Consider the following 27565-nt stretch of genomic DNA (forward strand, 5'->3'; position numbering starts at 1 on the left):
GAGGTTTTTTTCCCCTTGGATTTCCCAGTCAAAAGTTGGTTTAATATCTGTTTTAGATCTAGTAGAGTAGTTGGTGGCAGAGCTAAGTTGTATTGCTTCCTACTCCTCTACCATCTTGTTTGGTCTCATTGGCTCTATTGTTTATAAAGTTTATTTCTTTCTTTTTAAAAAAAATAAGGACTTTCACCCTTATTTTCCTAAAGGTGCCTCATTTATACTCCATCATGGAGACTAAGTGATAAAGTGCTTCCTAGAAATTCAAAGATAATATTTACTGTTGTCTGCAGCATATTGCCTATTTGAGTGTGAAAATCTAGTTTAGGAATTAACTAGTGGTTCTGCATAATTACATATGTGCCTTCTCTATGGCGGGGAAGAAGAGGAGAGGAAGAAGAGAGAGAATATGGAACTCATCATTTTAAAAACAAATGTAAATAAATTATTTTACATGTAACAGTGTATAATAATTTTTTTTAATTAATAAGGGATTAGCTGGTATTAATGCTGTCAGGAGCCCTCCTAGGCAAGCATTCCAGCATCCTTCCCACCCCCAGGAACAAAAGAGCTAGAATAATGCTAAGCCTTTAAGACTGGCTAGAATGTAGATCCTATTTTAATGGGCAACCATTTGGTACTGAAGGTGGGGGGCCTAGTTAGAAAGAAAAGAACTAATGGAAATGAATTCTATTGTTTCTACTGGATAGCTGCTCAATTCAATTCTGCAAACATTTATATTAGGTAATTACTATGTATATCATTGCTGAATATACCTGTGGATATCTAGAACTTGTGGGGGTCTATATTCTATTGCTCTTAAACCTCCCACATCAGGCTCATGCTGGAGCCAACTAGACAGCTCACAGTTCATCATAGCTCACCAATCATGAAATTCTCAGTGTGAACATTCGTACCTTGGAATCAGCAAGTGCTATAAATCAGGGATTGATTTATTGGCTTGTTGATAGTTTCCACTTAAGAAAGCATTGTTAGTAATGCAGATTAAACTTAAGTGTGTCCTATATATATTTTGTTTTTTGGAGAATCAATTGCTAAATATTTACCAGCAAATTCCTATTCCACTTCCCTTCTGAATCTTGACCAGCCAGAGTATCTGTCTGTTTATTTTTTCTCTCTCTCTCTCCCCCTCTCTCCTTCTCTCCCTCCCTCCCTCCTTTTCCTTCTCCCCTCTCTCTTTTTCTGTCTCTCTCCTCTCTCTCTCTATCTCTATCTCACCCCCACTCTTTCTGTCTCTGTCTCTCTCCTCTTTCTCTCTCTCTCTGTGTCTTTATTTGTCTTTCTATCTCCCCCTCTCTTTCTCTCTGTCTCTGTCTCTCTATTTCTCCCTCCTTCCCTTTCTCTCTCTCTCTCTCTCTCTGTTTCTCTCTCTCTCTCTTTCTCTCTCTCTCACACACACACACACACACACTGTAATATAAGAAATAAAGAAACTATAATAAATAGCAGTCATTCATGATCTGTTCTCTAATCACCGACATCCCTCATTGCCACTCCTGAGATATGTCTGGCCTTTCCTGTGCTCCCGTCACTCTCCAGAGTGAGCTCAATGAGGAGGTGGTGACTGGCTCCTAGCTCTCACTACCTGAGATGCTGTGATCTCTCACACTAGACTGGCTTCAGTATTCTGTAGCTGCTGGGGTTTTGTCACAGAAGGACCCTTTGACATTATAACCTTTCTGTGTCAAGTCAACAAGCATTTGTTAAACTCCCAGACAAGAAACAAGGGGCTGTTCCCTCAGGTAGCATCAGGGTGTTGTATAGGCTCCCAGAGAGCAGAATAGGCATCTGGCTTCTTCTTCCTTCCACCTTTCTCTAAGAGAGACTGATTCCTGCCAAGAGGGAAAGAAGGAAGTCAAAGACAGATGCTTGACCACTCTGCTCCCCTCCGAGCAGAGGGGCTACTGGACTAGAACTATATCGGTCTTCTCCCTTAAATACTAACCTAAAGGATGTAGCTAATTTTGGTCACTATTTCATTATTAGGGAAAATAGAGGACACAAGATTTATAGCCAAGATTTGACTCCCTTCCTACCAAACACCAGTTCCAAAATGAACATACACACATAGCAATTACCAAAGAAACCTGTTCATACAAATCTATAGCAAAATAGAAATCATAGAAAGTATACCTAGCAGAATACATGTCTGACAGTACCAAGTAGAGGAGGCCTACCATTGTGAGGAAGGAAACTCCGTTCACTAGAGAGAGAGTCTCAGATCTCATCCAAGGGGAAGTTCTCTGCCGTCTCGACTGTAGCAAGCTGGGGACAGAGACATGATGGAAACCACCAGCTCTTCTTATCTCAGCTTCTTCATAGAGGTTTTTCCTTCAGCCACCTGAATGGGGCTGTTATCTTCCATCTGCTCTCTGGAAGCCGGAAGCCAGAAATTGCCAAAGTCTAAAGAGAATTAGTGAGTCTAAGAAAAACTGAAGAGGATTCAAAATTTGGAGAAAACTCAAGAGAGAATGGTGGGATCAACTAGAACTTTTCCCTTCTTCCCAACTCCACTCAGTCCCTCCCTCAGGCTCTGGACATTGATCTCTACCAGTTAAGAAGGAATCCCTTATCCTTGGGCTTTGTGGACTCCAGTTACAACTAGTTTTCTTTTCTTTTTTTCTTTTTTTTTTTTTTTTTACTTTTTTAGCTTTTTTTTTCAAAATATATGCAAAGATAGCTTTCAACATTCACCCTTAGAAAACTTTGTGTTCCAAATTTTTTTCCTCCCATCCTCCACTCCCTCCTTAGACAGCAAGTAATCCAATGTAAGTTAAACATGTGCAATTTTTCTGTACATATTTCCACAGTTATCTTGCTGCACAAGAAAAATCAGATCAAAATGGGAAAAAATGAGAAAGAAAACAAAAAACAAGCAAACAATAGCAAAAAAAGGATGAAAACACTATGTTGTGATCCACACTCAGTCCTCACAGTCTGGGTGCTGATGGATCTCTCCATCACAAGTCTGTTAGAACTGGTCTGAATCATCTCATTGTTGGAAAGAGCCATGTCCATCAGAATTGATCATTATATAATCTTCTTTTTGCCAGGTACAATGATCTCCTGGTTCTGCTCATTTCACTCAGCATCAGTTCATGTAAGTCTCTCTAGGCCTCTCTGAAATCATCCTACTGATCATTTTTTATAGAACAGTAATATTCCATAACATTCATATACCACAATTTATTCAGCCATTCTCTAGCTAATGGGCATCCACTCAGTTTCCAGTTTCTTGCCACTACAAAGAGGGCTGCCACAAACATTTTTGCACATGTGTGTCTCCTTCCCTTTTTTTATGCTCTCTTTGGGATATAAGAGATACTGTACAGCTAGTTTTCTAGAGTCCAACTCAAATCAAAATGGGACTGCTAATCTGTATAGAAAGATTGTGGACCACATATAAATGGTAACAACAATAACTAACACTTAAATAGCACCTACTTTGTGCCAGATTCTGTGCTCAGTCTTTCACTATGATTATCTTAATTGATCCTCATATCAACACTAGGAAGTATGTGCTATTATTATCCCTATTTTACAGATGAGGAAATTGAGGCAGACAGAGATTAAATGACTTGCCCAGAGTCACAGCTAGTGTCTGAGACTAGATTTGAACTTAGGTCTTCCTGACTTCAGATCTGGCTCTCTTTTAAACTATCTTAATGTCCAATTAAAAATGTAATATTATCTACATTTCATTGTTTTTTCAAATTTATTTGGTAGAATATTTCTCACCTGCATTTTAATCTAGTTCTGAATGCACTTGGGAATGTTGTGGCCTACATGTTTGACATCTCTATTTTAGAAGGTAGAGGATATGAAGAGAATAATATGAAATAGTGCTATGAAGTTGGTAGGTGTCAGATTTTAGATGGCTTTAAATGCCAGGCAAAAGAGTTTGTTTTTAACCCCAGAAAAATTTTAGCAGGGTTTTGACATGGTCAGATCTATGTGTTTGGATAGACTGAAGAGAGAAGAGATTATGAGCAGGGAGAATACTTAGAAAGTTGTTAAAATAGTTCACGTGAGAGTCGATGAGTGCCTACAGTACATTGGTGGCTGTATGAATGGAGAGAACAAGACATGCTGTGGAGACAGAATCTACAAGATTCAGCAAAAGATTGAATTGTCAAAGGAGAGTTGAAACAGAGAAAAGAATCAGAGATGATTCCAGTGCTGTAGAACTTGGGTTCTTGGAAGGATGGGAGAAGAATAGAAGTGTCAGGTTAGGGGCAAAGTTTATGAGTTGTCTTGGATGTGTTGAGTTTGAAATGCTGATGATAGAGCATCCAGGCTTCATTTTTCTCTACTGAACCAAATGCTTTCTTTAAAAAATTGGCAAAAATACAATGGGATGATATATTCCCTGTATCTTTATATCAATTTTGAGAATGTAAAACTGTGGTCTGCTACAGAATACTGTTTACAAAAGCCTTTGTTCTCTTACCCTATTTTCTGGAAAGATGATCTCAAGATCATTTTCAAAAAGACTGTAAAAATGAGAAAATAGGCACATGGATGGGTCAGTAGTTATTCTGTACATAACTTAGATATAAAAAGTCACATCACAAACAAATTAGAGGTGTGAGGAAGAAATTAATTTTTAGAGTTATAAAGAAATAGTTCATGAGTAAATGATAAAGAGGATCACACAAGATAGGACAGAGTTTTAATTTCATAAAATGTAAGTTTCTGTACAAATAAATCTAATGTAGTAAGACTTAGAAGGTAAGCAAGTAACTGGGGAAAATCTTTGCAACAGGCTTCTCTGATGAATCTCATCCTATACTATATAAAGAATTGATTCAAATTTATAAGGCAAACAAATCTTCTCTAGATAAATAATCAGAGGAATAGCAAATTCCAAAGATTTACAAATCAATTAACAATCCTCTGGGGAAAAAATGCTCTAAGTTGCTAATGATTAGAGAACTATATAGCAAAGCATGTTTGAGGTTCCTCTTCATACCTATCAGATTTGACAGAAATAACAAAAAAGGGAAATACTAAATTTTGAAAGGAGCTGTGAGAAAATATGTGGTATTCGCTTAGTAGACTTACTGTTGGTAGAACTGAAATTAATCCAACAATTCTGGAAAGCAATGGGGAATTTAATATTAGAGTCCAGATATGGTTCTGTTTTTCTTGACAGAGAAAAATCAGTGTTTACAGATCTTTTCCATTCATTGTCTGCCATTCTTCCTCTTTAGTGCTCTTGGAATGAACTAGTTGGGTTTCATGCCAAGCTTTCTACAAATTTGTTTTCCTTTCTACCACACTTTGCTGTGTTTATGAGGTGATGCTGCTCATGGATTTCTACCATCCTTCTCTGAAAGATTTCGTGAGTGAATTTGTGTTATAATCCAGTGTTACTCTTGGCTGCTATTCCTTTCCATGTAGAAAGATGACCTCATGTTTACAAGTACTGGGTGAGGTAGTTTCTAGGTTCTATTCATTTATATTGGTAAAAGTTGTATAGGAAATTCTGTTAGTCTGAGTCAGTATATTCCTTCATCTTTTTTTTTAATATCAGTGGCTTATTTAAATATTAGTCCAAATTTGAATTATTTTTAACACCATGGTCTGTTCTTCTCTTTAACCTTTTCCCTAAATCTAACGATTTAGATCCTTGTTCTAACAAGTTGACATTCTGCTTGTACATTGATAGATGATTTGGGAAATCACTCCCACATGGATAAACAATCATTTTTTGTCAAGATAGAGTCATTTTAATTTTTTCTAATGTTGGGTACTTTTCATGACCAGATACTTTGTAACTTTATTGAAGAAAATATTCACAACATAAAGGAATGAGGCATCCACAATGATTTCTTTTCTTTCTATATCCTCAGCTGTATTCTCCAGCATAATTTTCGCTGCTCCCTCTAGTGTGCCTATCATTGTATTGAAGTTACCCATTGTTAAGTATATGTTGATCTAATTTGGAGGGTTTTGTCAGTTTCTTCATAAGACGACTGAATGATCTATGAAGTGATGTTTATTTTAATGTTTTGTAGGTTTTTAATAAAACCTACTCTAACACATGCATTTTGCTTTTCCTACGGGAAATCTGTGAGTTACATCTTGATCTGGGATTCTTATCCTTATTGTATATCTTGGACCCTTACAGCAGTCTGGTGATGAAGCAAGCCTCTTGAGTACCGTCTCAGAATATCGTTTTTAAATTCTTCAGATAAAATATGTAAGATTACAAAGGAAACCAGTTACATCAAGGTTCAGTTGCCAAAAATATTTAGAAAATGGACTCATGTGCCCCAAATTAGAAACTCCTAATCTAGTTACAGCCTTCTTATATCAGTTGGTCAACATTTATTAAGCATCTATTATATGCCAGGCATTGTATAAAGATAGAAAGAAAGGTCAGCATGATTAAAGGAGCTTAAGTTCTAAGGGAGTAAACAATATGCAGATAACTAGATACATACAAAATAGGTACAGATGAGATAGAAGGTAATCTGAGAGGGACAGGGACTAGCAACTGTGGGTAAGGGAAAGACAGGGAAGAGCTTCATGCTTCATTTGTGGCAAAGGTGTCAGTTTGTTATTCTTTAGTTCTTTTTGTAGTATGGCAGCTCATTGAACTCAGTTATTTATTACATTTAGGTGACCAACAATTTAGACATTATAGATGAAAGCCATGTGCTTCCTTTGGGAGTAGTGGTGTGATTTTTGCAGATTTATTTGATAACCAAATACTTTTACTGAAGTTATTCTTTTAATTAATTTTAATTGAATCTTTAAGATTCTCTAAGTAAATCATCACATTGTATGCCAATAGTGCTCATTTTGTTTTTTAATCTTTTTTTAAAAATTAGTTTTATTTCATTTTCGATTTTGAATTATCTTCCTTTCCCTCTTCTAATCTCTCTCTCAACCCATTGGGAAAGGAAGAACAACAAGACTCATTCATTATAAATATATATAGTTCAAATTGTGCATACCCTTTGACCCAGCAGTGTTACTACTGGGCTTACTTATATCCCAAAGAGACTTTAAAGAAGGGAAAGAGACCTGTATGTGTAAAGATGTTTGTGGCAGCCCTGTTTGTAGTGGCCAGAAACTGGAAAATGAATGGATGCCCATCAATTGGAGAATGGCTGAATAAATTGTGGTATATGAATGTTATGGAATATTATTGTTCTGTAAGAAATAACCAACAGGATGATTTCAGAAAGACCTGGAGAGACTTACATGAATCGATGCTGAGTGAAATGAGCAGGACCAGGAGATCATTATATACTTCAACAACAATAATATATGATGATCAATTCTGATGGACCTGGCCATCTTCAGCAATGAGATGAACCAAATCAGTTCCAATAGAGCAGTAATGAACTAGACCAGCTACACTCAGGGAAAGAATTCTGGGAGATGACTATGAACCACTACATAGAATTCCCAATCTTTCTATTTTTGTCTGCCTGCATTTTTGATTTTCTTCACAGGCTAATTGTACACTATTTCAAAGTCCAACTCTTTGTATAGCAAAATAACTGTTTGGACATGTATACATATATTGTATTTAACTTATACTTTAACATATTTAACATGTATTGGTCAACCTGCCATCTGGGGGAAGGGGTGAGGGGGAGGAGGGAAAAAGTTGGAACAAAAGGATTTGCAACTATCAATGCTAAAAAATTACCTATGCATATATCTTGTAAATAAAAAGCTATAATAAAAAAAGTAAAAATAAAATGAGAGTATTGGGTCATTAAAAAAATATGGATAGTTGTGAAAAATAAATTCTTGCATTAGCCATGTTCAAAAAAAAAAAAATAGAAAGAAAAAGAAAACATGCTTTGACCTGTAATCTGAATCTGTCAGCTCTCTAGCTAGAAATATTTCATCATGAGACCTTGGAATTGTGGTGGATCATTAAGTTATTAATGTTTATTTATTGGGTTATTAAGTCTTTCATTTCATAATTGATTATCTTTACACTATTAATGTTAATGTAATAATTGTTCTTATTCTGTTCATTTCACTTTACATCAGTTCATACAAATCTTCCCAGGGATCTCTGAAACTTATTTTGTTCTTTATTTTTTACAGCACAATAGTATTCCTTTATTCTTATATCATAACTTGTTCAACAATTCCCCAATTGATAGCACCCACTCAGGTTCTGATTCTTTGCCACCACAAAAAGAGTTACTATAAATATTTTTGTATATGTGTATTCTTTCTCTCTTTCTTCCTTGGGGAAATAGGCCTAGTAATTGTTGATGTGCCAAAAGGTATTCACAGTTTAATACCTTTTATTATTGGCTCCTAATTGTTCTTCAAAATGATAAGATTGTCACACAGTTCACAAATTATATGATTCTTGGTACTGTCTTTCTCCATTTCTGCTTCTGTCACCATCACAGCAGAAGAAAAAGAATACAAAGCTAAGAATGTTTTTTCCCCTGTTTTTCTTTGTTTCATGAGTGGCCATAGCTAAAGAACTTATCATATGCTTGCTGATCTGTTGGTAAGGAAATTTTCTATATTCAATAAGGCTTGTTTTTAAGCAGCAGAAGTCTTATGTCCCTGGAACCTTTCTTGTACAGATTCCCAAATCCATACAAATTGGTCTCTCTAATTCTTGGTTTTCTATAGACCTTCTAATACCCCCTATTTAATGTGAAAGAAAACAAAGTCTAAATTTTGACATGCCATAAGAAAAACCTTAGGAACTGGTATTTAGTATGAATAAATTCCAACATTTACTATATTTTGCTCATAAGAAATAAAAAAGATTAATTAAAAATTATAATATAATTATTTCTCATATTCCCCATTTCCTTTTTGGCAGGCTTCTCTTATATCCTTAGGATATAAATAACCCAGATGGGGAAATTCTAGACTTAGAGCATAGTAGAGCCTTCCAGGGCTTACACTCTTGTGGGATAGCCAGTGAGAAAGCAAAAGAAGGCATTAGAATGGAACTTTTTTGGAGTCCTGGTGGCACAGTAAATAGAATATTAAATCTGGAGCCAGGAAGCTTCATCTTCTTGCGTTCAAATTCAGCTTCAGACACTTACTCACACTTAGCTGTGTGACCCTGAGCAAATCAGTGAACCCTGTTTGCTTCGTGTTCCTCATCTGTAAAATAAACTGGAGAAGGAAATGGCAAACCACTGGAGGATTTTTGCCTGGAAAACCCCAATTGGGGTCATAAAGAGTCAGACTTGATTGAAAAATGACTGAACAACTACAGTTGGTAGAAGATAAAGCTGTAAAAGTAAGATCACCTCAGGCCTTGAATACCAAGTTAAGGATGAGGCTTGAGATGCCATTGTAAATTCTTGAGCTGGGGAATTAAACATATTTTCCTCCTTATCTGACAGTTGTATACATTCTATCTATCATCTGTATGCCTTTGCATAGGCCTTTCCTATGCCAGAAATTCACTTGTCAGGTCTGTCAGCCTCTTAGAATCCTTAGCTTGACTTTTCTGATTCCCCTAGCCATAACAATATTTTCTAGTTTCTCAAGTTAGTATGTTGCATATAATTATCTCTTTACATATTGTATTCCAGAATAATGTAAGCTCCTTTAAGGCAAAGACTGTTTCATTTCTTTCTTCAGTCCCATGGCCTACCACTTGGCCTTGGCCTCATAGGTATTTAAAAATTTTTTGAACTGAATTGCATCTCAGGAATGATCCAAAGTTGAAGAGGCTAGAGTGTTAATCAATGAAAACACTGGCTTTCATTTCAAGCATATGATCACTCCTAACTATAGACTTCCAAAGAAAAGGAAAGGGAAGAAATTACTGCCTTTTCTCCATTAGCAGTCTGGATCACCCCATTCTCACTCTCCTGCCTTAGTTTTTCTCTGCCTAGTGACTCTTCTCTCCTTAGCACTTGCAGCAGAGGGTGGGTGGGTTCAAGGAAGAAAGTAGCTATTTGAGGGGGTAGGGATAGGGCTGGTGAGATTTGGTGGAGGAGAGAAGAGGAGCTGAAAGGCTTTTATAGGGAAGACCTACGCTGAGATGGTAACAGTGGGAATTTAAGAATAGCACTTTAGGTGGACTCAGGAACAGAAGCCCAGTTACTGTGGGCTTGAGATAGGGCAGTGCAGAAATGGTGTAGGTAAATGGATAGGAGGGGCAGCTAGGTGACAAAGTGAACCGAGAGTCACAGTGGATGAAATGTCAAGCCTAGAGTCAGGAGGACTCATCTTCCCAAGTTCCAAATACCCCCTCAGACACTTACTGGTTGTGTGACCCTGGGCATGTTCACTTAATCCTGTTTGTCTCAGTTTCCTCATCTGTAAAATGAGTGATAGAACTGGGAATTGAATTCAGGTCCCATGACTCCAGGTTGTGTCATTATGCTGCATCACATGGCCTCCTCCCCTTGTTCCTTTGGGTCCTACCATGTCTATGAGGGATGGATTCAAATTGTGGAGAGGAAAATTTTTAGGAATATAAGGAAGTGTTTCCTAACAATTACAGCTATGCAGAATGGGAATGGAATGACTTTGGAAATGTTGATCCTCCTCACTGGAGGTTTTCAAGCAGAGATTGAATGATCACTTGTTGGGAATATTGTAGAAGTCCTTGCTCAGGTTTGGGTTGGATTAAATGAACCCATCCAAATCTGAGATTTCAGACTGTCCCCCTAGCTCCCACCACTGGTTCTGTCTGTAATGTGGGGCTGATCTTTTTGTTTCCATATCTGTAAAAAAAAAGGGGGGGGGGAGAGTTAGACCAAATGATTTTTCCCATTTTTTTAAGCTTTTTATTTTCAAAATACATAGTTTTCAGCATTCACCCTCACAAAACCTTGTTTTCCAAGTTTTTTTCTCCCTCAGTAAGTAATTCAATATATATTAAAGACTTGCAATTCTTCTATACGTATTTCCACAATTATACTGCACAAGAAAAATAAGGTCAAAAAAGGGAAAAAATAAGAAAACAAAAAACAAGCAAACAACAACAAAGGTAAAAATACTGTATTGTGATCCACATTCAGAATCCACAATTCTTTCTCTGGGTGCAGATAAATCTCTTCATCACAAGACCATTGGAACTGGACAGAATCACCTCACTGTTGAAAAGAGCCACATCTACAAGTTTGAGGTTGCTATGTCTAGTGTTGTCTTGTTGACAAAAAGATTTTAAAGGCCACTCGCAAGTTTCATATTCCTTCTCGTCTGTGATTCCAGACTCAAATATCCAGCCTTTGGTAGAGAACTGCCCATGGTTCTTATTCAGGGCATGAAGTTCCTGAAGATTCCTTCACTTCTAGCTCAAAAGCAGAGCAGTATGGATGTAAGCCGGGCTAGAAACACAACAGACTTTTGGGAGAAGAGGCATGAAGAGATGCTGCTGAGTACAGATGCCAGGAGTTTGAAATTCATCAGTTAATAAATGAATCCTCAGCTTTCCTATGACCAAAGGAGATCAAACAGACTTCTTACCAACTGGAATAACTGCTGAAGAATTCAGAGTTCAAATCTGAGGTTTTATACAGTACATCAAGGTATTTTTTCAGGGTAGGTAGATATCTGGAGGTCCCCTATTGGATTTGGAGTTTTTGGTGGTGGTTGTGTTTTTTTGGTTTGAGTAACAGGCCAGGATAAATAGAAATGTTAGCAGCCCACTAGGAAAGAATAACCCTTGGAAACTTTATGGCAAACACTTACATGAACTGATGCTGAGTGAAACAAGCAGACTCAGTACACAATAACAGCAAGAATATATGATGATCAACAATGAAAGACTTGGTTCTTCACAGTGATTCAATCCACTGTGATCCAGTAGACTTTGGAGAAAAAATGCCATCACATCCAGAAAAAGAACTAAGGAGGCTGAATATAAATCAATGCATGCTATGTTCACTTTTTTTTTTTAATCTCTTCTATGGTTTTTCATTTTTGCTCTGATTTTTCTCTCCCAACATGATTCATAAAGTAATATTGAAAATAAATTTACCAGGAAAATAAAGAAAAAATAGAATTTAGTGCCTTGTTAGTATTTCATTCCCTTAACTTAATTTTCTTGAAAACTTCTTGTATTGTTTTCATGAATTTCAAAGTTGAATTGCAGGGTTTTTGCTGTTCATCCCTATTTATAGCTATTTGCTTTTTGTACATTGCTTGTTTACTTTTTCCTACGAGGATAGGAAAGAGATTGATGTTGACAGAAGCATGTTTTCACAGGTTTAGGAACTTCCTAGTGAGGGAGCTTTTATGGAAGTCAGCGTCTTCCCTGCATCTTCCCTGCATTTTAAGGTCCTAGAGAGTGGGCTGGAATAGGGTAAGTGACTTTTGCAGGGTTTTTTCATCACTATTTTCCTGACATTGGGATTGGACATTTCATTTTTCAGAGTTCTTACATACCTTAAAGGGTTTTTTTTTCTTTATAATGTTGTTATTGGGTGAATTGTTCTCCTTGTCTGCTTGCTTTCTTCTGCATCCATTCATACAGCTATTCTTAGGTTTCTCTGAAATCATCCCTTTATATTTCTTAGGGTATCTCAGTTGTTATTTCTCCCATACCATTCTGCTTCCCTCTATCATCTCATCTAAAAAACTGAGCCAAAGCTCATATTTAAGCATCCTGGATTTAACTGCTGTAGTTTAAAAAAAACCTCTGCAAGGCCCTCTTAACTTTATTTTTTTTTAATTTAATTTTATTTAATAATAACTTTGTATTGACAGAATCGGCCCTCTTAACTTTAAAGAATAGCGCTCTCTTGTCCCTGGATATAATTTGGGGCATAAAATAAAATTCCTAGACTGGCAACAGCCTTCTAATCCTTGCCAAAATGACTTTCCTAAAGTATGGATCATGTTCTCCTTCTCTCCCTACTTAATAAACTCATATGGCTCCATTATCCATACTCTAGGATCAAATATGTAAAGGCCTTTGTTTGGTATTTAAAGCTTTTCACAACTAGACCCCTTCCTGCCTTTCTAGTCTTCTCACTTTTTTTCCTCCTCTCCAAATGTAAAGGCACAGAGATAGAAAGTGGTGTATGTAGGTCAATTAGGCTGGATTGTAGAGTTTTACACAACAGAGTTATCTTTAATAGGGCTGGAAAGATAAGTTGGGGCTGGGTTGAAGAGCTCTAAATGATAGAGAAATTTATACATTTGAACCTAGAGGTGGTAGGGAAGTTGTTATTGTGATTCAGTCACATCCAAATCTTTGTGACCCTATGAGCTGTGCATGGGATCTTCTTGAAAAGACACAAGTAATTTGTTATTCCCTTCGCCAGCCCATTTTACAGATGAATCCAAGGCATACAAGGTTAAGTGGCTTGCCTAGGGTCACACTGCTAGTGAGTATCTGAGAAAGGACTGACTCCAAGCCCGCTCTCATGCAGCTGGCCTGATAGGGAGGTACCAGAGTTCATTGGGTGGGGGATTGATAAGGTTAGATCTGCAGAGAACTTTGAGGCAAGAAAACCACCTCAGACACTACAGCAGTTGCTAGAAGAGAAGTGATGGGGTGAAGAGAAGACTTATGTGGGAGCTTCTATGAGGGTAGAAGTATCCAGACTTGACAACTGAATTGGATAAGTGGGGTACGGAGCTTCCTGGAATGGTGCTTTGGGCTCCTGAAGGAGAAGCAGCCCTCTTCCATTTGTACACCAAGGGAAAGGCATCGTGGAGATGGTGCTTTCCTTTCTTTCTTGCCAGTCCTCTTGCTTGCCATCAGAAAGCTTTCTCCTCCTTGAGGTCGGGTTTGCTTTGGAAGCCCTGGCCAGAGAAGGCTGGAGGTGGACTGCTGGCTGGCTCTGCTTTGTCAACATGCTGGAGTCAGACTGGCAAGCCCACCCCTCCCTCCTTCTTCTCTTCCTGGCTCCAGCCCACTCTGCACTTGGGCTCTCTCTCAAGGAGCCCAGTGTTTCTAAATGAGTTGTGCCTTTCCCGCCTCCCGAGGGCAGTGACCGCATTCTCTTTCCTCTGCAAAACTTCCCCTGTACAGGCAGGCACACAGTGGGCCCTGGTAAATATTGGTTGATGACCACGAGACAACTGCTGGTTCTAATCTTGTCTCCCTTCAGGGCTGTTTTGTTCTTACTTTCCTCACTCTGTCTCTACCCCCTTCCCTTCTCCAGGAAGGACCTAAGCAGAAGCAGGAGACCCAGGTCTCTAGCTCCCTTTCCTGGCTGCTCTGGGGGGAGGGAGGGAGAGCAGAATTAAGACCATAGTTCCTGCTGGGCAGGCTTCAGAAATCTCTTTACTTTGGGTGACCTCTTACTCGGCTAAAGGCACGAAGTCCAGGATAGGAGAAATGATAGGATCTCTTTTGGTTAACATGAACTGATAGAATAGATGAGATCAGAGCAGAGATTCTTAACACTTTTGTGTGTGTCTTGAATCCCTTTGGCAGACGTAGATTATGGACCCCTTCTCAAAATAATGTTTTAAAATGCATAAGATAAAATATAGAGGATTAGAAAGGAAGCCAATTATTGTGGGAAAGCATTTTTAAAAGGTATATACCCCAGTTGCTGTTGTTAAGTCCTTTTCAATTCATGTCCAGCTCTTCATGACTCCATTTGGAGTTTTCTAGCTAGAGATACTAGAGTGGTTTGCTGTAATTCCTTCTCCAGTTCATTTTATAGATCAGGAAACTGGGGCAAATGGGGGAAATGACTTTTCCAGAGTCACACAGTCAGTGTCTGAAGCCAAATTTAAACTCAGGTTTTACTAATCCAAGGCTTACTGTGCCACTGTGCCATCAATAAAGTTGTGGAGGCCGTCACTCAGGGTGATCATCCAGGCCAATGTGCCAATGTCCTTAAAGAAGGAACAGTCAGAATTAGTCACTAAATTCTCACAATAAGCTTATTACTGAGATTTACTGTTATTGTTATTCCTGTTTCACAGTTGAGGAAACAGGCTAATAAAAATTAATCTGGTTACACATCTAGGAAGTATTTGAAGAGGGATTTGAAATGGGATCTTTCTGACTCCAGATCCAGCTCAACACTGGCCTCATCCCTCAATCCCTCACTGGCTGGGAAATTCTGGGGGGAACATGCAGGGGAGGACGGGATGGCCTAGTTTTTCTTACCTTTGCTTCTAGACACAGAGAACTGTTGAAACTGTTATTTACAGCTGGTGTGACCAGGAAAAGGAAAGACTGTGAGTGCATGTATCTGTCTGTGTCTGTGTCTGTGTGTCTGCGTGTTTGCTAAATATATCAGGATTTATCTGCCCTAGGAATATGGGCTTCCGGAGTAGTCACCTTAGGAGCTGGCAGTCCTGCTGCTTTCAGCTCAAAGTGCGTCTGGCAGTAATTCTTCTCTGAGAATCTCTTTCTGTGCCAGTTTATCAGTCACTGGGGGTAAGACTCCTCCCCTTTTCTTGGCTTTATAATGACAGCTCTGTTTGGACCCACAGTAGTATTACCCAGCTTGGTCACTCATTTTCATTATTGGGCTTAATTATACAAAGTGTAGACACCAACTGACTCAGTGGAAAGTTGGCTGACATATCCCAACTCTATGATCCGGCCAGTCATATGACCTCCTTCAGATCCAGTTTTCTCATCTGTAAAATGGGGATATAAATAACACTATTTATATTGCAGAAAAGTGCTTTATTAGAACTTTAATTGCTTTATAAAGATGAGTTGTAATGAATCACAGTAAATAGGGATCTTAGTATTTGATGGTAGTAATCTCATTCCCTCATTGGACTTGTCCAAGATCACATCAGAAATCCAAGCCATCCTCCAAGAATGTGTATTTCTCAGGACTAAATAAATTTAAAATGTGTGGATTCTGAAAAGGAATTAAAGGGTTTATTAAAGAAATAAAAAGTTTTTTGTTAGGAATAGTGGTACAATTTTTCCCCACAATCCCTTAAGAGATGATGGCATTCCATGATCTTCAACCATGTAGTATCACTGAGGGAATATTGGAATTTAAAAATGAATTTTTTTCCAGGATTTTGTTTTCAGGGAATAGCTTGGATACCTTGTAAATGCTGAAAAGTATTACAAATATAATTTAGCCCACCTTCTTTTTTCCATTTCTTGAGCCTTTGACCATCTGCAGTTTTCTATACAAGATTTATGTACCAATAGATTAGTACCATGAGTTTTCTACCCACCCAAATATTTGTCTGGACAAGTCTTTCTTCATCCACTGGGTTTTATGTGTATAGACTGTTAGTCCCCAATATTTTTTTCTTTTTACTTTTTAAAATTAAATTTTAGTTTATTTTCAAATAAATTTTTTAAGTGGTTAGGGATCTTCCTTAAGAATGCTGTTTAGTATTGAGGCAGTCAGGTGGCACAATGGTTTGAATGCTAGGCCTGAAGTCAAGACAACTTGAGTTAAAATCCAGCCTCAGACATTTATTAGCTCTGTGACCTTGGGCAAATCACTTAACCCAGTTTGCCTCAGTTGTCTCACCTGAGCTGAAGAAGGAAATGGCAAATCACTCCAGTATCTTTGCCCCCAAATCCCAAATGGGATCACTGAAAAACAACAACAAACAACAAGGGATATTTCAGGGTTTGATGCAATTGGGGCAGTGTCATTTGCAAACAGAAGTATCTGGAGGACTTCATCACCTGTAGAGAGCTCCTGTTTCATTTGGACTCTGCATTGGATGCCCTCTATGTGCACAAATGCCTTTTGCAAAAGTGTGCCTTCTCTGTTTAAGAATTCATTTCATATTAATAATCAAAGTTATCTCCGATGTTTTTATGCAATGGAATCTTTTCTGATTTTAATATGTGTGCAAGAGACATAATTGAGAGTAGCTTTTAAGAGGTCTATTTTAATAATAATAATGTTATACATATATATATAATAGTCAGCAACCATTAAGTAAAATTGACTTTTGGTCAGTTGTGACTGTGAAATTGTAACCTGAAACATTGTTTTGTTTGTAAAATTTTACCTGCCTATTCCTTTCATGTATCATCATCTTAGCATTGTACATGGCATTGCCTGGTTTCTTCTCTTACTTTTTTGTGCTACAATATCCCAATTTTCTGACAATAATATTGTTTCCTCCATCTTCCTTCCTTCTTAGTTTCCCTCCATTAGAGTGCTAAAAATTGTTATGAAGTGGTAGAAAAAATAGGTAATGAGGGGCCTATAATAATAGACTTTTAATTTATTTTGGAGGTACTCAAGGTTGGTGGCTTGCCCAGAATCACATAATCAATGAGTGCCTGAGGTCACATTTGAATGCAGGTCCTCCTGACTCCAGGGCCAGTGTTCTATCTATGCCAACACTTGGCTATCCCTCTAAAGCACTATAATAACTAAGTAGAGGAGTTTGAGACTGAAAGAAGAGTAAGTAAGCATTAAGAAGCTAAAGGACATTTATAAGGTAGAATTGATGGGACTTGCTGACTATTGATGAGAAAATAGGAAAAGTCAAAGATGATGAATAAAATACTATTATACCTTAAGAAATTATGAAAACAATGGTTTCAGAGATATCTGGGAAATTTTGGATGAACTTATGCAAAACAAAGTGAACAGAACCAAGAAAATAATTCATATAATAGCAACATTGTAAAGACAAACAGTCTTGAAAAATTTAAGAACAGTGATCAGTGAAATGACCCACAATAATCCCATTTGTTAAATAGAGATTGTTGTTTTTTCCCTTGGTAATGGGTGAGGTGGGGAGTAAGAAAATAAATGCTTGATTATTAAAAACAGACTCTTAAAAAACATTAGAATTGATATCCAGATTTTGAATCTGAGGAAGAAGAATGAAGAAATTGAGAGGGAAGCCAGTTTGTTAGCATATGGAAGGCAGAAACTCATTATTACTTCACTCTTCTTTCTTGTAGCTTTGTTTGGTCACCATGAAGCTATACCAAGCACCACAAAGCCTTCTGTTGATCCTGCTATGCTTCCTGGGTATTGCTTCCAGATCAAGTGCATCATCTCTTGGGCCACCAGCCATCACTGCTGCTTCCTTCCTTCAAGAACTCATGAATCGCTATGGTGAAGCAGACACACTCACCCTGCAGCAGCTAAAGATCTTGCTCAACCACCTCAACGTGGGAGTTGGACGGGACAATGTTACCCAGCCGAAGCTGGAACAGAGGAATCTTTCTAGGGTAAATGTGCTTTCTGTCTCATCCAGCACAGAAAGGAGTAACTGGCAAAAAGATTAATTCTTTATCCATTTGTCTGTAACATAGAACTACTAGGTCTCCAATATTGGCTTAATAGTAACCATAATTCACTTTCCTCTAATCCTTTAAAGTTTGCAAAGGATTCTCCTCAGAACAACCATGTATAATACAAGGCATTACAAAAGTCTTATTGCAATTTTAGGCTATCATAGCTTAACATTTGAATTTTGTAAATGGGGAAGATTAAATTTAGAGAATTTTATAGCATCAGAATTACAAGAAATCTCAGCGATTATCTTGTTCAGGGATCCCTAATTGTTTTTATGTCATGGATCCCTCTCTCTCAGTCTGGTAAAGCTTTTGGACTTCTCAGAATCATATTTATAAATGCACACAACAAATAATACATTGGATGAAAAGAAAACCAATTATATTGAAATAGTTATTAGACTTTAAGGAAAAAAAGCCAAAATAAATTTATTGAATTCAGGTTAAAAATCTCTGATCCAGTCCATTTTATAGCTGAAGCAGTTAAAGATCTAAGAAACAAAGCAGCTTGTTCAAGGGCACATAGCTAATCAATGGCAATGCTACACCTAGCACAAACGATATAAAAAGAGAGATGGAACATTTACAATGCATTTACTATATGCTAGACACTGTTGCTACATGCTAGGAATTCAGACTTTGGGAAGGAGCATAGTCCCTACCTTAAGAAATGTACATCTTATTGGAGCAAGACAGCATGTAAAGGCAATCTGGAAAGTAGAGGGATGAGGATGTGCCCGTTTTGGGATCTTATTTAGTAGTAAGGAGGAAGAGAAAGAGAAGTTTGGAGTTGTAGTAAAGTGTGGCATGTGAGACCCTAACCTCCTACCCCTGAGATAATGGCCTAGGAAGAAAGGAGGGCCTCACCTGAGAGATCTCCAGGTTGGGAGGGCTGTTTGGAAGCAAGAAGAAGGACCAGAAATCCAGAGAAACAAGTTGGGTAAGAAGTTGGGTTATGATATAACCCCTATCTGTAAGAGTAAACCTAGACAAGCTTGGAAGGCAAAACTAACCTGTGGAATACCTGAAGAAGAATATGAAGTAAGTGTTAAATGAAACAGTTCAGATTATGAGAGACATGTTATCATTGTTTGTCCTTTGTTCTTGAAGAGGACTGTGACATTGCGGGGTGGTGCCATGACATGCAGGTGAGTTGGACTTAAGGGAGGAAGGGACCTCACTTTCTCCTCTGGAGTCCTCCAGGTCCCAGCAGCCAGATAGATCAGGGTGAATGGAGATGGCCCTTGTAAGAGCCGTTTGGAAGAAGAGGAAGTCCCTAGAGTTGAGCCATTAGAAGGGAAGCCATTCTAGGCCAGGGAAACAGTAGAAGGCATTGAAATAATGCTCATAATACCTGGGATTGATATGGCACTTTGAGGGCTGGGTAAAGAGGACGCTTTGGAGACTTGGAGTGCTGACTTTAGAATCGTATCTTTCAATATAGCCTGGTTTTATGACCAAGGAAAATCGATTCCCTTTTCATTGTCCCAGCTAACTAAATTACAGATGTTACTGATCTCTATTCCTGGAGGGAGTCTGTACTTTGAGAGTTTCTGCACACTACTTCCATTTGTATGTCATGGATCTTTAGAGAAAACCCTTCAGATGGGTTTTACAGATAACTCATTTTAGAGAAAAAGGAAAACAAAGATCAGAGAGGGCCACTGAGCTAGAAAGTCAGTCAGGTAATATTCAAACTTGGGCCTCTCCTGACTACAATTCTAGTAAATTTTCCACTGTGGCACACTGTTGTACAATATGTGATATGTTCCTAGTGGAAGGGAGGGAGAAAAGTAAAAAATGGCAGTGGTCAGGTCAGCCCTATAAAGGGACAAAAAGGGATAGGCTGTTCCCTTGTGTCTATTGAAATTCTTCTGCCCTCCCAAGAACAGGATGACTATGTTTGGGGATGGGGCTTGCAGCTGCATCATAGCAAGGGTCAGTTCATTAGCCAGAGCTCAGGGGAGTACCAGGGATGCGCCCAGCTTGTGAGGGCCTGGGAGGTGCTGGAGAGGTTGGGCTCCTGGGGGCCAAACTGGGTGGCTCTGGATGCTGGACACCTCTTCCATGCTGCTTGTTGGGTAAGTCATGGTGGGGATTGCTTTAAGCTTGTCCCTGCTGACTCACCAGTTCTGTGACTTGAGGATTCTTTCTGGTGCTGCATTTACTATGAAGCCTTCTCTGACTTTTGAGTTCTAGAACATACTTCATTCCCACTCTCAGCAGTAAGGGTCCTCTCCTTTCTCAAGATCCTTCTGGCCTGGCTCTTTCTTCTGTTGTCATCACATCTCACCTTGTTTAATATGTGTTTATCTCTGTGGATGCTTTCTGTCTCTAGAACCATAGAATGTAAGCTTTAGGAAGCTAAGGAATGTAGTGGATAGTGTGGGGCTCTTGACTTTAAATCTTGCTGTGTGATGCACTATATAATAGCTGTGTGATGCAAGGAAAATCACTCAGCTTCTCTCAGTCTGTTTTCCCATCTGTAAATTGGAGATAATAATCTCACCTTCAGACTTCTTATGAAAAATGTTTTTCATTTTGTATCCCTAGTGTTTTGTGAATAGTAGGCACCTATACTTATTGAATTGGAGCATAATAGAAGATTCATATTCTCAAGAAGTGAACATAAAAGCCAGAAACAATGGTAGTAAGGTGTGAGAAGGGTGGCAACTTATGAGTTATTGTGAAACATGCTGTAATTTTCTGTATTCTCAATTGTTTCTTAAAACTGAGTATAAGCAAACTTGACATTCAAAAAATACTCAATTGTGTTGGAACAGACAAGCATTGTAGCCGAAATGGTTGTACATGGGTGGGGCCAGGTCATGGTGAGCCTTGACCCATCCTAGCTGTTTTTTAATGAAAAGGCTGGGAGAAGTAAGAAGAAAGTGGGAAATGGGATGGGGAACCAATTCATAGCTGACATCTGGATGCAACTGGCTTCTAGAAGAGAGTTCTGGGCTTTTAAAGCAATTTTATCACAAAAGAAATTGAAAAATTTTAAAGCTTTTCTGAATATGGGAAACTTCTTATTTTTTTGAAAGAACTCTTGAGTGAAGTTTCTGTTTAAAGAAAAAGCAAGCTTTTGGACTCACAAGGGCTTTTATTTTGTCTTTCCTCCCAACTCCACTTTTCTCCCCAGTGTTTTAGCTCTTCAGACCTCTTTGCTGCCCATAATTTCAGTGAGCAGTCAAGGATCGGCAGGTCTGAGTTTCAGGAATTCTGTCCCACAATCCTGCAGCAGCTAGACTCTCGAGCCTGCACCTTGGAGAACCAAGAGAATGAGGAGGACGAGCAGACAGAGGAAGGGAAACCAAGTGCAGTAGAAGGTAAGCAGTTGATGAGAGGCAGCATGTCTGAGGCAGCCTCAGGCTTCCTTAGCATTCCAGTTGTGCCACCAGAGGTGGTCTGGGGGTACAGTTCTAGCAAGTCTCCTAATGGTACTGGTCCTTCCCCTTCCTAGTGCCCGTCTAGCCCAAAGTAAGATGATGGGGAGTGCAACAACTAGTCCACCAGTCGTCCTCTCTCTTCCTGATTTCGACCTACCAGATTGTTGAAGTCACATGATAAACCTGATTTGAGGCCTTTAATTTCTTGAGAGCTGAATATTCCTATCTGGTTGGACTTTACAAATGAACCTCAAAGTAATGGCTTTCTGGCAGCCTAAGCTCTCCTTCAAGACCTTCCACAGTCTGGCCCCATTCTACCTTTCCAGGCTTAACTCCAGTGACTCTCACAGACAAATACTCTCCACCAAACTGTTATGCCCTGGTAACACATTGGACTTCTGTGGCCTCCCCTTTCCCTTTATGCCTTCTTGGAAATTCCTTTCTGTTCACCTAAATCCTGCCCAGTTCAAGTCCTCTTCCTACTCCAGCCAACCTTATCCTTCATTGACCACTCTAGCTCACACACATCAGCCTTTCCCTCTTCTAAAATCAGTTATCATCAGGTTTACTCAACAATCATATACTGCCTTGTGATATCTCTCATATTGTTATCTTTTAACTCACTATTAGGTTAAAATTGTAAGGGTTTTATCTCCCTAGTCATGGATTGGTTGTGATCTGCTTTGGTGGAGACTCCTCATTATAAGAGCTCCTCCACAATGATAATTCTCATTAATTTGTATTAATATTGATTTTTTCATGTGTTTATGTCTTTAGTCCACAAGTTGTTTATAAACTCCTTGAAAGTAGAGACATTGTGTCTTTGACTTTTTTGCCTCTCCCACAGGTCTAAACTCAGAGCAGGTCTTACTCAAGGGTTGGTCGGTTGGCTCCACAAAAATATGGGTGTTGGACAGGGCCCTCCTCCCCAGGAGAAGTCCTGAGAGTCCTCTGCCACCTATTGCCCCTGTACTTGGTAACCAGGGCTGCTCTCTGTTCTTGTTCCTCCACAGTGTGGGGCTTTGGTTTCCTCAGTGTGTCCCTGATTAACCTGGCTTCTCTCCTGGGAGTGTTCATCCTGCCCTGCACCAAGAAGACCTTTTTCAGCCGGGTCCTCACTTATTTCATCGCCTTGTCCATTGGAACGCTGCTCTCTAATTCACTCTTCCAGCTGATCCCAGAGGTGTAGTAGACCAGAAAATAAACAAACCAAAATACAGTTTTCTCTTTGCGTCGGCAGCTGGGATTTCCATTAGCTGGCTTTTTTCCTCTTCATTTCATCTCATTCACTCACCCAATCGCCATTCAGAACATAAAATCTCTCTTTTGTGCTGAGCCTCAACATTAAAGATGCTTCTTCCTGTTGGATCTCTAGGACCTTCTCTTATTTTTCCATACTCCCAGGAAGCTCCCAGGTTTGCCTCTGGTCTCTCTAGGCAATGTTGGATGCAAGGTTCTTCCCTATTCCTTTTCTCCCCTTCCTCTATTTGGAATTCCCATATACTTTGGCTTATCATTTTTTTTGTCCAGTCCTGTGATTTCATCAGCATAGAACCACTCCAATTGTGAAAATTCCTTCCTCTAATACACATCAACAACGCCTCTGCAAATTATAGTCAACAAGTTGCCTTTGAGGTACTTAAATATATCAAGAGGCAGGATGCATCCTGAGATCTTTCTGACTTTGAGGCTGGCCCATTATGCTATACCTGGGATCTACTATTCCTCAAAGTCTCTTATGGGAACTAAAAGTGCAGCTGGTACTTCTGGAAACTTCCTGCCTCAGTTAAATGTAAACCACTAAGGTCCTATGTTCCCTTGGGTCTTTAGTACAGCCCTTAATTCATGATCCTGGTGTGAGAATAAGGGTGACTACAAGGAAGAATCCTAAAAGAAATGAAATGTGGATCTGGGAAGGAAGAAAGATCATTCACAATATAATGGACAAAAGATATTTTCTAGTTATGGTCTTCAATTGAAGCATTCAGAGATAATACAAGAAAGAGAATACAGGGAAAGTTCAAAGTATCTGGCTATCTAGACCTTGCATCTTGACACTTTCCTAATATAGCTGGCTTCCTGATGGCTTGTTGGGGCTTTTGTGAATTATGAATCGTTCATTCATTTTTTAAATTATGTGATTTAAGAGCTGCAAAAATGATACCCAATTTGATGATCTTCCTAATGGAAGGAAAGTCTGCTTTCCTGCCTGTGCCAAGCACAGTACCTGCAAGGAGTAAGTTCTTAATAAATGCTTGCTTACTATTAATTGATTGTCTGGCCCCTACTTGTTCTTTGTAACAGAGCTTCATGCCCTGGCCAAACAGAATTCTGCATTATTACTTTTAGGAATGAGATCTGTGATCAGATGAATTTTTCCTTGGGTTAATCCCTATGCAGTAATTCCAGGAAACTCAGTTAGTTTTGAGTCAAGAGCAGGTAAACTTGTGTCCCTTTTCTCAGGGAAAAATTAAAAGCTGCTTGGCCTATAAAGTCCATTTCATCTCTTTAGGCCTTTTGCACATTACCTACTCTTCCAATCTCCCATTTAAAGTCCCTATAACATAACTGAACCCTTAGATTATAAAACTATAAGGCTTTCCATTCCTATAGTAGAGAGAAGACAGAAAAACATAGGGTAGCATCTCTCATGTGCCACCCCCACCACAAGATACAAAGACTAATGAAGTTTTTCTGTTTAACCTAAGGTTTGGCAGTTTTGGTCAGTGCCAGTTGAAAAGACTTCATCAAATGTTTCCAGTATTTCCCTTTCCCACCCCCACTCTCATCCTAGGCGATTCTCATCTCCTTGGGTGATTGTTTTTACAGTTCTAAAAACTTGATTTTGTTTTCTTATTTGAAATGCCTTTTTTGCCTAATTAAGTGGAAATGAAAGGATTGTGCACATGCTCCACTCCTGTCATGGTTCACAGATATCATTTTCTGGAATCCTGATAACAACCAATTTTTGACACAACCTGATTTAAGGTGGTAGCTGTACCTCAGAGTCTATGAAGGAACTGGGACATGTGTGACACTGGGAAATGTTGAAGGAGAAATTGTACAATGATCTGGGCGGTCCTAGAGCTCTGTCTTCTAAGTTTAGGTCTTCCAAAAAAGAAAACTAGCCAAGTCTAGAATATAGGATTCTGACTAATGTGGGAAGAGGCCCTAGTTCCTTGTCTACTCTTCTTATTCCTGCATCTTACTATGCTTACAAATTTTGTTTGTATTTACTTTCCATTACTTATTCATCAGATAATATTAATATGTTTGAATATATACTAGAGATTGAATTTATCAAGCAAAAGTACCAGGAGTTCTACCTGCTTCTGTCTGCCCTTGCTTCTGCAGAAGCAAAAGGTTTTAGGTCCAAAAACTTACTTGGTCATAAAGAGGACTCATGATATAACCACACTATTCATCCTACAGAAATTGGCAGATGTGATTGTAAGAGCTTTTGGAGAATCACTTGGAAGGAACCAGGAACCTAAGCTACAGAGCTCAAAGGCCGCCTTAAAACTCCTCATTGCAATCTGAATCAATTTATTAAATTTTTTTTCTGACTCAAATCACTAACAAACATTCTGTTTTCTCTCTCCCTCCCTATTTTCTCCCCCATCTTTGATTCTCCTCTCCCTTCCTCTCCCTGTGAAACTCCTCTGTCCCTCTCCATATGTCAAACAAACCCTTTCTCCTTCATTTCCCATTTTCAATCTTCTGAAACTATGGGTTTATATTCTTTTGGGGCCTTCTCCCTTTATCTTTAACCCTTGGGTTGGGTTGGCCACGCGACTGCAGTGTGGGGATACGGTCTGCTCTGCGTGACCGTCATTTCCCTCTGCTCCCTCGTCGGGGCCAGCGTGGTGCCCTTCATGAAGAAGACTTTTTACAAGAGGCTGCTGCTCTACTTCATAGCTCTGGCGATTGGAACCCTCTACTCCAATGCCCTCTTCCAGCTCATCCCTGAGGTATGCCGAGGACCTTCCCACATGGGAGGAGGTCTGGTCTCGGGTGGATGGGTGGGCTCTAGTGGGGAACCTTCCACTTTCATGGAAGGTGTGGAGAGAAACTCTTGAGTCCTGCTTTTAGCCTGAATTAGGACTCAATCTGATAGAATCAGATCTCTTGGTGCTCTCCCTTTAATCCCCTACTTGAGCTCTGAGCTCTCTTTCAACCACAAGTAATCAGTTCCTAACAGTGTAAGCTCAACTCAGAGGTCTCTTTGGTTTCCATTCTGTATGGTTTCTGCAGTAAAGAAGTAAGAGAAATCATCAGAATTTGGGTCTTTTTTACTTAGCAGCTTCATTCTCCTGTTTAGAAGAGTGGATGTAGAGCAAAGGTGATTCAGATGAGGTCATTCATGGTCAGGATTTACATGTGTTGGTGGCACCTTTGCCCCCTTGCACAGCTGGCATGCTCTTCACAGTGAGGAACTGCAAATATTTATAAAGTTTGGTTATCAGCTTTTGAGATTTGATTGTGGTATAACCAGATCCTACCTGCTTCTCCAGCTCATGAGATTTTTTTCAGTCAGTTGTCTCTGACAGATCTGGGCTTAGCTGTGACCAAGGCAGACACAAAATAATACAACTTCATATCTGTATTTGTTCAGCCAAGTGTTTTCATGCCTGTTTTCTCCACATGATGTTTATAACAACCTTGTGAGAGATAAGGCAGGTAATCTCCTTTTAGAATTAGCTATCTAGACTTCTTCCTGGTGCAATGACTGCAGACCACAGCTTATTGATGTTGAAGAAGAGATTAGTCACTTATATCTTACTCAGCATGTCTTTGAGTTTTTGGTGATACGACTTTTCATTCTATCCATAACCATTCTGTACATCCAGGTCACTTAATGACTGTTCAGGCTTATTAGCATATAATGATGTTATTGGAAAAAGACTGGAAATTGCTCCTGCCTTTTAGGGAAACTCAGATACAAGGTGGGTCTCCTGAGAACATCCAGTAAGTCAACAAGATATAATGAACCTGTTTACATCTCCTGACTTCTAGCCTTGTCTTCTTTCCATCAGATTCTGCTTGCTTCCTTAGTGTAAATGGGAATATGCAGGAAGAACTGAAAACAAATATTGAAATGTGCTAGAGTTGGTAGTCTGGTTTTTCATTTGTCTGCCATGTGCATTTGTGCCCAGGAAGAGGCTATAAGTTTTCTGGAATAATGAGGAAATGGATTTCCTCTTATAGGTAGTCTGATTTTTATTATTTTCCTTTTGTATTCCCAGATAGTTCATTAGGGACACTCTCTAAGTAAGAAGAAAAGACAGCATGTTGACATTCCAATCAAATGGAGTTGATTGCTTAATTGGAGGAGCTTAATGATGACAGATGTACTTTGAAGGAAAAAAAATAGTGAGATATATTTTTTAAAAGTATTTTTTGCCAAACTAGGGACCCATGGTGGTATTATGCCCAAGGTCACATCCCTGCAGTTTCCCTGTTTTCTTATATAGAAATAAGCTATGTCTTTAAGAGAACTTTTCTCATAAAGCATCTCTGAACAGACCTAACTGTCTTGTGTCAATGAAACTCCTCTGTGTGTAATTTGGTAGTTTTACATTGCTGTAAGATCACTCTTTTGTTATGGGTCTACAGGCTTTTGGATTCAACCCTCTAGAAGATTATTATGTCTCAAAATCAGCAGTGGTGTTTGGAGGCTTTTACCTCTTCTTCTTCACAGAGAAAATTTTGAAAATGCTTCTCAAACAGAAAGACGAGGTGAGGCTGAAGGGGCTGGCAAAGGAATCTCTCCTAACAAGGTTCTTCTCTCAAATAATTTTTACATATTTTATGTTATTACCGTAAGTCCACTACTTTGAACTTCACATTCCTCTCATGGTGTTTTAAAATACGTCTGCGCCTCACCACCACCACCACCACCACCACCACCACCACCACCAGCAGTGGGAGGGAATTTGAAGGAGATCTAAATTAAATAGTGATTGGCCCAAGCTGACAGCTCTAGTTCAATAACATGAGTATAATAATATTAGTCTTA

At 38.9% G+C, this 27565-nt stretch overlaps 1 protein-coding gene across 2 annotated transcripts in view; it reads left to right on the forward strand.

The window, feature by feature from the left end:
- Positions 1 to 27565, forward strand: part of SLC39A14 (solute carrier family 39 member 14) — a 57258-nt gene that overhangs the window by 23103 nt on the left and 6590 nt on the right. Inside the window, exons 1-5 of one of the 2 annotated variants that reach the window (XM_051975705.1) lie at positions 10696 to 12292; positions 17816 to 18088; positions 21300 to 21486; positions 25348 to 25517; positions 27163 to 27285. In XM_051975705.1, the coding sequence (XP_051831665.1) occupies positions 17831 to 18088; positions 21300 to 21486; positions 25348 to 25517; positions 27163 to 27285 (738 nt within the window). In that variant the 5' untranslated portion in view covers positions 10696 to 12292; positions 17816 to 17830. Of the gene's footprint in view, positions 1 to 10695; positions 12293 to 17815; positions 18089 to 21299; positions 21487 to 25347; positions 25518 to 27162; positions 27286 to 27565 lie in introns of those variants that run through there. The other variant, XM_051975704.1, reaches the window with a different exon arrangement.

This window comes from Antechinus flavipes, chromosome 2 (assembly GCF_016432865.1).
Source record: "Antechinus flavipes isolate AdamAnt ecotype Samford, QLD, Australia chromosome 2, AdamAnt_v2, whole genome shotgun sequence".
Taxonomy (NCBI): domain Eukaryota; kingdom Metazoa; phylum Chordata; class Mammalia; order Dasyuromorphia; family Dasyuridae; genus Antechinus; species Antechinus flavipes.